Below are 11486 nucleotides of genomic sequence, written 5' to 3' on the forward strand. Positions count from 1 at the left end.
CACCTGTTGAGAATCTCTAATCAGAGCCCCCTTCCTTGTATATTTGGGGACACTGAATTCGGAGCTAGGAGAGGAACTTCCCCAGGGTCACACAAGCAAACTCCTGGCAGTTGGGGGGAGGGGGGCAGATGAGAACCAACCTTGGGAGAAGTCGGCTGGAGGTGTGACTTCAGGCAAACCTCCGGATTAGAGAGCCACGGCTGGGGGAGGGGTGGGGCAGCCCGGGGCGGGCCGACCCTCCTCAGGGACTAAATCCGTACTTTCCCTCACTACCTCTAAACCCTCTAAACCGGCGAGGGCCCTACACAGACCCACTGTCATCGATTATGCAAAGAGACCCTTCCCCCACCTCTTCCCGCGCTCTGGCCTTCCCGGTCTCCCTGCCCAGGACTCCACCTCGGTGGGAACCAGGGCCAAGGTTTGGAGGCCCCTAGCCTTGTACATTAATCCCTAGTCCCATACTGCAGCCACCAGGGAATTTTGAGAGTTGAGATCCTTGCATATTTCATCAGCACTTCAGCCTGCAGTTGAAGAAGCAGCCAACTTACAGCTCATGGATAATTTATGGCCCCAGCAGAGAACCTGGAAGTAGTGAGGGGGAGGGGCAGGGAGAGTGGGGGCGGGTGAAGCCTGGACACAGCTGTGACGGCAGCTCCAGCCAAAGTGTGTGTTGGGGGCCGGGGAGGAGCTCCAAGGCCAGGGACATTTCCATTTTTGAGGATATCAAGGTATTACCAAAAAATAAAAAAAAAAGGGTTATCAAAATAGTTATGCTAAAGGTTAAAGTTACATGACAAGCATTTTCTGACTTCATTCCTGTGTCTCTGTAACTGTGTGCATAACCTCACTTGGAGATAACAAAAAATTTATGTTATCTCCTTCATGGCTGTGAAACCTCCAAAGAGACCCCCCTGCTCCCCATACCCACCCAGGGCCAGGGAAAGAGGCCAGACTCCCCAGTTAGACTGTCTGAACCTCACTCCTTCCTAGCCTCCTCCTCCAGGAAAGCCACCAGGATTTAGCCAAATGCTCAAAAGAAAAGAATCACAAATGGCCACCACTTACTTCGCTCCAGGAACATAACATAGCACTCTTCTTGTTAAAGGAAATCTGAAAAGATGACCCAAAATAGAAAATGTCAAGTTCTCTTGGACTCTTCTTTTTTTTTTTTTGGCCTCTTCTTTACCAAGGGACATACCTTAGTGAGTTCTTCCACAGATTCAGAGGATCAAGTATATGGGGCGGGGGAGAGGGTTAAACAATCAGCCATGTCCTCCTTTTACTTCAGTTTCTCCACCTGAGTTAGGGGCATGAGAGGTGCTCCCACCCCAAGGGCTTTTTGGGGGTCAGAAGAGATGCTATCCAGGCACCCTGGTGCCAGCTGGCACCCAGCCAGGTGATGATTATGGGGTGATGTGTCCCCAGTTTGGGCTGGGGCTGGCTCCAGTGGGCAGCCCCAGCACTCAGCATACTCCCATCTAATCCCCAAGTCATCTTGGAGTTTTATCATGCAGCCCTGGGAGCCCAATCTAGTCTCTCTGGGCCTCAGTTTCCCCATCCATGAAATTGGGGCCATCTGCTGGAGCCATCCTCGGAGAGAAGCTGCAAGAGGAGGCCTGGATGAAGGCCCCTGAGTGGGGAAGCTGCATAGGGCTTGGGCCCTGCGGCTGCCAGGACTCCCCCAGTAAGCTTATGAGGTTGGCCCCAGTGCCAACTGGACACAGCCTTCTGACACAGGAGGGGGTCAGGGGGACCCTACTCTCCCTGAGGAGGAGAACACTAGGGTGAGACTTCAAGAACTAGTTCTCAAACCTAAGAGGGGAATTTCTTCCATTGGAATTTACAAGAATTTGGGGAGATCCCATAGGACCCTCCCTCCCCCGCCTCCCTTGGCCATCACCTCTCAGGATTCAAGAAGAGGCTGGTCTAAATGACCCCAGTGAGTCTGTCCCCAGGCCCTCTAACATCTGGTCCAATCCCAGGGAGCCAACAGCGGGAAGTGGGACTGGGCTATGGAATCAGGCCTGAGAGTGAGGCTTGACTGCCTGCTCTTCCTCCCTTTCCTGCTTTCCTCCCTTCCTCCCTACCCTTCCTCCTTCCCTCTCTCCCTTCTGGAACTCTCTGCCTCCCTCGGTGAGCTGTGGCAATGTGCGGGCTTTGTCTCCACATCTGGTCCTCACCTTCCTCTCCTGTGTCCCAGCTGACAGCATAAAGGGACAAAGCCAGCTCCAGGGACCAGAGAGAGGAGATCAGGGTGTTCTCGGCTCTCTCCCTTCTCTGAGCATCATGGATTTAGGGAGAAATGTTTCAAACCCAGCTCAGCCACCCCCCACCTTGAGGAACCTTGGACAGGTTGCTTCTCATTCCTCAGCCTCACCTGTGGCAGAAGGGCATTGATATCTATGTTGCAAGACTGTTTTTTGTTTGTTTTGGCCGCATGGCATGCGGGACCTTAGTTCCCGGACCAAGGATCAAACCCTTGCCCCCTGCAGTGGAAGCAAGGAGTCTTAACCACTGGACCGCCAGGGAAGTCCAGGAACCGGAAGACTGTTTTGAAGGCTGTAAAGAACCTGCCAAGTGCCCGGCACACAGTAGGTATTCAATACATTGTAGCAGTGATGCTTTGCTTGGGACGGGGTCTTTCTGGGTCCAGGACACCTCTGTGACATCTGAGTCTGGCCCTATTGTGTGAGGTCATCATCCCCAGTGCCCTTTTGGCTGTCTCTAACCTCGCCATTTTGCTACAGATGGTAGGCCTGCTGAGGTGCTGGGTGGGTAGTTGGGAGCGGGGTAAGGAGAGGACCGAGTGAGACAGAGATGTGGAGGAGGTGAAGGCGTCTGGGCTGGGTGGGGTTGGGAGAATGGGCTGGATGGCCCCAGAGGGCCCACGCTGGGACTCGCTAGAACTCGGTCTCACCGGTTTGGGGAGCTGGCCGGGCAATGGGGAGACGCTGGCATCAGAGAGAGGTGGGAGTGGCTGGCGGCTGCCAAGGATGGAGAAGCTGAGTAAGACCCACTGGAAGGGGAGGGCCTGGGCTAACGCCGGGATGCGGGTGAGTACCTAGAGAGGGGCGGCCTTCTGTTCCCAGGACACACGCGCGCACGCGCGCACACACACACACACACACCCTCACCCTCAGACGCCACCGTCAGATGCACACTTGGACACACACATCAACACACTTCTTAAACCGTACTCCCCTTCCCACCCTGTTCTCCTGATCCTCTCACCCTGCTTTATTTTTCCAACGCACTTATGTAACATAGCCTGATAACTCATTCATTATTACATTTATTGTTTATTGCCTGTCTCCCCGCTGGAATGCAAGCTCCAGGAAGGCAGGGGGTGCTTGGCTTGCTTTGCCCACTATTGTATGCCCAGTACCTGCGGCGTACCCGGCTCATAGTAGGTGCCCAATAGATAAGCGTTGGGTACAGTCACATATTCTAGGGTTAGGGTCACGAATGCGCGCACCCTCAGGGACGCATGCGCAAACCCGCTCTGTCGCCCACGACGCTGCCACGGACATTCTCAGACACGTGCACGCAGGCACTCGCTCACATCCACACCAACACCCAAGCACATAGGCCTTCTCGCTCCCGCACACAGGCGCTTTCAGACTCAAACCCAGCGGTCCAGATTCCAGAGCTCCTACTCACGCAGGCATGCTGAAGCACGTCCCCACTCCCCACCCTCCGGAGGGCCAGCCCCGGAGCGCAGCCCCTCCCAGAAACAGGGGGCGGGGCCTCGGTGGAAGCTGACAACACAGCAGCTTGAGAGGGGTGGGGTGGGGCAGGGCCGCCCTGGTACCTGGGAGCTCTTCGGAGACGCTGCCACTGCATACCCACCTACGGGAGAGAGGGAGGAGTGAGGTCACCGGCGCCCCCAGCTTTGACCCCGCCCGTGCTCCACACTCCGACTCTGTCCTTCCTTCCCTCATCTTCACCAAGGCCCAGGGGAAGGGCATAGGGTGGGGCACGGAGTCCTCCTGGGCACAGCGATGGATAGGGCCCAGGCCACGTCAGCTGGCACATCTGGGCAGGGGTGTGGACGGTGAGAACTGGGCTTACCAGCTTCCGCTCCACCTTCCAGTAAGAGGAGAAAGGGCCTCCACCACCCTGCCACTGGGAGAACAGAAATGTGGGCAGTGGGCCAGAACTGTCACCTGGCTGGCCCTAGCCCGGTGTCCCTCCCCAGAGAGACCCCTTTTGCCCCTACTTCCCTGCTCTGGAACATGAAGTGGGGGGGAATCACAGGGTGGGTGGTAGCCACCTCCAAATTCTCTGCCCCCCAGAGCCAATGCAAGATTGGGCAAGACGGTCTGGCAGTCCCACTGCCACCACAAAGTCTCATGTTATCAAGCCGTATCCCTAGGGTTCCTCTGGCCACTCAGAGGGCCCGTTCCCTGCTGTGGAATGAATGGGAGAATGGGCAGAGAGGGCAGCGCAGGGCATGCTTGCTCTGACTCAGTAAATGCTTGGAAAGTAAAAACCGGAAGTAAGTGTCCTTGGCCCCCTCCCCACATTCCCTGAGGGAAGCGATGCTGAACTAGGAAAATACAGGACATACCACCTTAGAAATCTGAAACCACCATCTTGCCAGGACTCAGGCAGACCTGCATCCTCACGCCCCCTAGCGGCAGATTGCAATGGCAGGCTGATGCTCCTCGTGGTCGCAAACACCCAGGGTCCACAGAGGCCAAACTGTGGCCCCTCACCTGTCTCCACATTTACTGGTGAGGGGAGATGGGTGCAGAGGGAGGGAGGGAAGGACCTGCACCCTCACCACTCCGCCCAGGAGAGTCTGGACCCCAATGCTGTGATTCATTCAACAAGAAATGTTTATTGAGCACCAATTGCCAGTGTGCAAGGAACAGCTGGACTCCTGGTCCAGTGCTCTTCGTGATGCCAGCTGCCCCTCTGCTGTGTCTGCAATTCAGGCTGAGTCCCCAACTAGGAAGAGCTAGCATCTTCTCCTCCAGGAGACTGCCCCACTGGGTGGGGAGGACACTGGGAGGAGGGCAGGCCGTCAGCAGCTCAGCACCATCATCCGGTGGTCCAGAGACCCAGCGAGGAGGCAAGAGGGGTCTGGGGAGCAGGGCTCACAGTTGGGACAGGATGGGGCCTGGTCAGCTATGTCCATTTACATGTTTAATAAATAGTCGTTGTTGCTGCCCAGGCTGGTGGGGGTGGTGCCACTGGGCCCGGGATTCCTAAGCTCTTGAGGGGTGCCAGGGGCCCTCTTCTTATGCTAGTTCAGGCTCCGGCTCTGAAAAATGAAAGGAGAGAGCATTGGGGTCAGCTTCCCATCCCCAACAGGTTTCTGGGTGCTGTCCTCGGGGAGGTGGCGCAGGCAGGAGTGAGGGTCCCCAGGAACAGGTCTCAGCTGGTCCCTGCTCCAGGAAGGATGTCACCCCCACCCCTCTACCAGGTGGGACAGGGGTTTTGCTAACAGGCCGGAAGCCCCCAGAAGAGGGGTGCCAGCACCCAGCACAGCTACTCCACAGCCTCTGCAGCCCAGTGCTTGGATCCTCCTGTCCCTAACGTCCAGCCCAGGTTGCATCCCCGCCCCTCCACCAGGACTCAAGTCACTGACCGGCCTCAGCCTCGTCACCCTTGGCGTCTGGCTCCTGCCACCAGTCAGCATAGATGCTCTCCTCGTAGTCGCCCTCCCCTTCAAACTCGGCATCAGACGGGGGCTCTTCAGGCTCCGTGGGCGCTTCTGTCTCCTTCAGCTCCATCTAGAGCAGCCCCAGGATGGGAGGATAAACCAGGTCACAGCAGGCACAAACCCAGATCGGCTCCCTTCCTGGCCAAGGGGCCCTCCCATCCCATCTCGGTCCCAAACCCCTCCTTCCCAGTCACACTCAAGACCTCACACAGGAGTGACTGGAGGGTTTCTCCCTAAGTCCTGTTCCCAAACTGCCCCCTCAGTGAACGGATGCACGGGGCTCCAACAGCAGACCTTCAGGGCTGGTGTAACCTTCTTCCTCTCCACAGCCCACCTTTTAAGCATAAATACACAGGCAACACTGCGAGTCTATGAATACTGTCTGCTCACGCTGCTTCCCGGCCGGGAACACCTTTACTCCCCTGTGCTTGGATAGCTTTTGTTTATCCCTCCAACACCAGGCATCAGCTCCAGGATGCGGCCCTTGATGATGACCCTGGCTGCGTCTGGAGGCCTCGTCCAGTGCCCCGTGCTGACTTCTCCCATTGCACTGAACTAACGGTGAGCTGATTGGACGAGGGACTGTGCCCTTCATCAATTTACCACAGCCCCAAGCACAGTGTCTGGCAAACAGCAAGCAACAAATAACAGTAATCAAAATGGCTACCACCCCCTGAGCACCTACTATGTGCCAGCTCTACACTAAGTGATTTACATACTAGATCTCATTGAATTCTCACCACAACAGTGTAAGATGGCCATTATTCTCTCCATTCCATGGATGAAGAAATGGAAGTTAGAGGGTTACCTAACACTTGCCTGGAGGCTATCCAACTGGGAAATGGTGGAGCCAAGTCTGGTAAGCACCAAAGCCTGGGGGCTCACTGTGCAGACCTGGCCCCCTGTTTGATGAGGGGGGGGCATGGGTGCATGAACAATGCACGGGATGGATAAATAAGCACTGGGCAGCAACGCCTCAGAGAATTCAGGCTCTCACACCCTCATTTAGAATCAATGTAATAACACACTGTGGTCCTTCCTTCCCAGCGTCCTGTGTTCATTCATTCACTCACTGGTTCATTCAAGCTCAGTTTCTGAGGGCCAGCTCTGTGCCAGGTGCTGTGGGAGAGCTGGGAATAACCTGGTCCCTGTCCTGGAGCCCAGTCCTCTAGGAGACTGGCTGGAGAAAGGGGCAGGGTGAGACAGACGAGGGCTGTAAATAACTCCGGTCCAGGGAGGCACAGACGGTCAGAGTAGGCACTGCAAGCCCAGAAGACAGAGCCAGGACATACAACAAGGGCTTCTGGAGGAGGCGCCACCAGAGCTAGGCCCAGGAGAAGCGAGATTCAGACATGTAGAGAAAGGGGGTGTGAGAACACGGGGTGGGGAGAGGAGGGCAGGTGTAAACAAGGGAGAGGTGAAATCTCTCTGCCTCACAATGGCTGACTGCCACGAGCTGAGGCTGAGATTTGGCACAGCGGCCCCAGGAAGAGGATCAAGGGGTGTCCATCACCACCCAAGCCAGCAGGGCAAGGGGCCACTTACCTCGTCATCTGACTGCAGGTACATGTGTGCAAACTCCAGCAGCTCCCGAAGCTCAGCTGTCTGGTTGTGGTAGAGCATGGCCTCCTGGGAGGAGGGAAGGAAAGTGAGGTGAGCCAGGCCCTGCTGCCAGATGGTGGAGGAGCCAGAGCTCATAGGATCTGGGCCCTCTGGCCCTTTTACAGCTCGAGGAGCAGGGAACAGGTATCAGTTCACATGTTGATCAAAAAATCACAGCTGCCTGAAGTGCCGGGTTAAGAAGGATTCTGAGGGCTCAGTGAGAAAGTGCCTAAATCAATTCGCAATGTCTGCCACTGACAAGGAAGTGGGGAGTGGCACCACGTGCCCCATATTTGCCAGTCTTGCCCTAGAATTCCAGGGTTGGAATTCCAGAATTCCAGGGTTCTAGAATTCCTAGAATTCCAATCCTCAGTTGGTCCAGGTTATGGGGTCCCTGGGGAAGAAGGGCAAAGGCCAGCAGTGAGCATGGTGAGAGTGGGGAAGGGAGCAGGCAGGGACAGATACTTTTTACCTCCCACATGCCAGGCACTGTGCTGGGGACGTAGGCTGTTCCACCCCCATTTTGCAGGTGAGGCAACAGATTCAGAAAAGGCCAGTAGTGTTCCCAGGACCACACAGCTGGTGGGTTTGAACCTAGGACTCCAACTACAACCCAAATTCTTTCTTTTTATTTCTCACCCTGCCTTTGGAGGAAGCCAGGTTTTTGTTTTGTTTTGTTTTGTTTTTAAATCAAATCACATATCCTGAGAATGCCTCGGCAATGCCCACCTCCCTGGGCTGGAAGTCCTCCTCCTCCAGGCCCCAGCGAGCCCTGTGGAAGCGATAATACACCAGGTTTTGCTGCATGACATTGTCTTCGGGGTCAAAGAGCATGTAGCTGGCGGCACTGCGGGCAGCATGGCGCACGTCGTTCACTGCAGGCAGGACAGGAGTGAGTAGTGGCCCTGGCACTTCCCCACCTTCAGGGATAACCCTCAACTAACCCACCCCTATCTCCCAATTTAGTCCATTGCCCCTGATTCCCCAGCTGCCTCCCAGAATACCTGTTGGGCGCCTCACCCGACCCAATAATAATACAAGCTAGAACATATTGGGCACTTACCCTATGCCCCATGTAACTCATTTAAGCTTCACTGTTACTATCATCCCCATTTTACAGATAAGACATCTGAGGCACAGAGAGGTCAGCTAAACTGCTTGAGCTCACACAGCTGGAGAATGATGGCACTGGGGAATCAGAAGCTGGTGGCCCAGCCCTCAACCTGTTTGCCAACTAGAACACAAAGGGTCTCCTGGCCCTTGGTCTTCAGCTCCTCCTCTCCAACTCCAGCCTGTCTGAATCTTGGTATCTCTGCATTGCAGAAACCCTGGAGATTGACCATCTTAGCCCCAGCTGATGCCAGAATCCCCCTTAAGTGAGGAGAGCCTTAAGTCCTGGTGCTACTTTTTATTAGCCATGTGACTAATGGCCCCTTACCCTCTATGAGCCTCGGTTTCCTCATCTGAAAAATGGGTCCAGTAACGCCAGCTACCGGTTGCTTGTGAGAGGATCAAGTGAGATAAACAGATGTGGCAAAGCTTTGTAAACTATCAAGTGCTGTGCAGTTGTTGACTGTCTAGTCATTTACCCAAGAGGCCCTGGCATTCTCCCCTGAGGCTGCTCTCTGTTCCCCGCCACAAGCCTCTCACCTGCCTCACCACCCCCAGCCTTCCCTCCCATCACCAAGGGTCCTCAATTCTGGCTCGGCTTCACTCCCAGTGCAGTGCTCTCCCCCACCCCAAGCCCACCAGGAGGCTCACACTTGTAGTAGGCAAACTGCAGGTAGTGATACATGGTGGCCACGAACTTCTCCACGAAGTAGCCGCCCACGTTGGGGGTCAAGTTGGTCTCACAGTCCACCTTGCACTGCAGGGATTCTGCAAAGAGATCTGGGGGTGGGGGTGGCAGCGGTGAGGAGCTGGACGCGGCGATGTCCAGCAGCCCGCAATAGTAGTTGAGATACTTGGTGGTGAGCTCGTGCTTCGGGTTCCTCTGTACTGAACAGCTCCATCCCGCTGATGGGGACGACGGCCAATGACTTCCAGTCCCAGCTCTGCCTGATGATCCCATGAGACAGTCGAGGGACAAGGGATGCTGCAGAAGCCTACAGTGGCCTGGGCTGACTTATCACCCCCACAGCTCACCCACCGCCCCAAAGCCAGAGGAAGCCGGGGCACACTGGGAGGTTGGCAGGTGAGGCCTGGAGGTGGGACTGAAGCCCAAAGAGAGAAGCTCAGGACAGTCCCTTCTGCCCCTGCTGAGGGACTCCGCCCTTAGGGATCCCCAGACTAGGTGTGATTTCTGGCCACAAACTGCTTTCTGCACACACCTGCTGGGTCGTTTCCCACCTCAGCAACTTTGCACCTGCGTTGCCCTCTGCCTGGAAGGCCCATGAACCCAACCTCCCCAGACCTTTTTGGGATGTCACCTCCTCTCTGCACCGATGCCCAGCACCTTGGACACTCCCTACTGCAGCCCTCTGCACCCAGTGGCAGGTGTTCTGTTGGCCCCTCTCAGCCAACGCCGACTGAAGAGTCTGAGGGTCGGGATAACACCTTATGCCTGTCGGCCTCCCAAGCACTTAGTAGGCGCTCCATAAATGTGTGTGGAATGAATATTTGTGTTAAGGTGCCTTAGGAGTTCTGGGAAGCAGGGCCCTGTGGATGAAAGGGATGCCCACCGGGGTGGGTACCTGCTATGGCTGGATAGAAGTCCTTGAAGTCCACCTGCTCGTGGGCGCCCTCGCAGCCAGCCAGACACCGGGCAAAGACGGCCATGTACTCGGCCAGGGCCCGCTCCATGTCCTCCGTGCTGCTACGGAAATCTCCGCTGTTGTAGAGCTTCACAGCCCGGAGGAACACGGCCTAGGGGGAGGGGACGCGGCAGAGGGGTCAAGGGGACCCACACACCTCCCCTCCCCCACAGGCCCTAAGGGGGGACTCAGGGAGTTGCGTCAGGGCTGGCCCTACCCTGGCACCCCACCTCGTAGGGCTGGGCCTCCAAGTCCGTGAGGGGCTCGTCGGCGGCGTCCAGCAGCCCGCGATAGTAGTTGAGATACTTGGCGGTGAGCTCGTGCTTCGGGTTCCTCTGAAGGAAGGTGTAGGCCGCGGCCACCGCTTTCTCCAGCCGGTTCGCCTGCGGCGTGGGGACAGGGCCGGTCAGCAGGGCCAGAGCCCGCAACCCCGAGCACACGCGAGGAGCCGCGTTCCCCCCGACCCGACTGGGAGGCGCCGCCGTCTGGGCGCGCACCTTGAACTGCGCGTAGTGCAGGTACTGGTAGGGCAGGCGGCTCTGGAAGTCGCGCAGCAGCTGGCGCGGCGGGTAGGGCACCTGGAAGGCGGGCAGCGAACGCTTGCAGCGCCGCAGGCAGGCGGCGCGCTCCAGGACGTGGCCGAAGAGTCGCAGCTCGCGGGCCCACTCGTCGCCGCCGCCGCCGTCGGGGCCGGGGGTAGCGGGCCCGGGGGGCGCGGCGGCGGGCGGCGCGGGGCCGCTGCAGTTGGCGTGGCAGAAGGCCTCGCTGTCCCGCAGCAGCCGGTGCAGCCGCAGCGCGGCCTCGAGGTAGCGCGCGCTCTCGCGCCAGCTCTCGCCCTCGTACTGCTCCAGCGCGTGCCCGTAGGCCGCGGCCAGGGGCATCAGGTCCTCGGGCGGGAAGCCCCGGAAGCTGTACTTCTCGTACTGCGCCCCGGCGCTGCCCAGCAGCAGCCACAGCAGCCCCCACGCCGCCCGAGCCATAGCCCCCTCCGCGCCGCTGTCTCTCCCCTCCGCGAGCAGGCGTCCCGGCCCAGCTGCCGGGCAGGCTGGCGGGCTCAGGGGCCCGGGACTGGCCGGCGCGCCCGCTGGGTCTTAGCGCCTGGCACCGGCGGCAGCGAGGCGGGGTCGTGGTTTGAGTCAGATCCCCCGAGGGGCCGAGGGCTGTGTCTCCACTCTTTTCAGAAAGCCAACACTATCCTGAGTCCCCGACCTCCTGCCCTTGGGGGTCCTCCCTTTGGCAGATGGTGAGAGGGTGGAGGAACAATTCCTGCAGGGATGCGGAGCCCAGAAAGCCCCTCCCACACAAGACAGTCCCCCCCGCCCCCGGGACCTTAATATAGAGAAATTGAGGGAAGTGCCACCTCACTCTACTTTACCCAAGCCCTGGAATCTGCTCTTCCTTCCATCAGAGCGGTCCTTCTGCTTACTCCCCACTCCCAGCCCCGAAGAGGTTCCTCCAAG

At 57.7% G+C, this 11486-nt stretch overlaps 1 protein-coding gene across 1 annotated transcript; it reads right to left on the bottom strand.

Annotated features, from left to right (window-relative positions):
* Positions 1-4823: 4823 nt before the first annotated feature.
* On the bottom strand, positions 4824-11292 carry P3H4 (prolyl 3-hydroxylase family member 4 (inactive)). The gene is made up of 8 exons (XM_082440745.1): positions 10524-11292; positions 10257-10409; positions 9967-10138; positions 9035-9163; positions 8003-8148; positions 7217-7300; positions 5597-5741; positions 4824-5269 (listed from the first exon to the last, which is right to left on the bottom strand). The coding sequence occupies exons 1-8, from the start codon at positions 11004-11006 to the stop codon at positions 5247-5249; spliced, it is 1335 nt and encodes a 444-aa protein (XP_082296871.1). The 5' UTR covers positions 11007-11292; the 3' UTR covers positions 4824-5246.
* Positions 11293-11486: the final 194 nt, after the last annotated feature.

This window comes from Balaenoptera physalus, assembly GCF_965194825.1.
Source record: "Balaenoptera physalus genome assembly, chromosome: 20".
NCBI classification, from domain to species: Eukaryota; Metazoa; Chordata; class Mammalia; order Artiodactyla; family Balaenopteridae; genus Balaenoptera; species Balaenoptera physalus.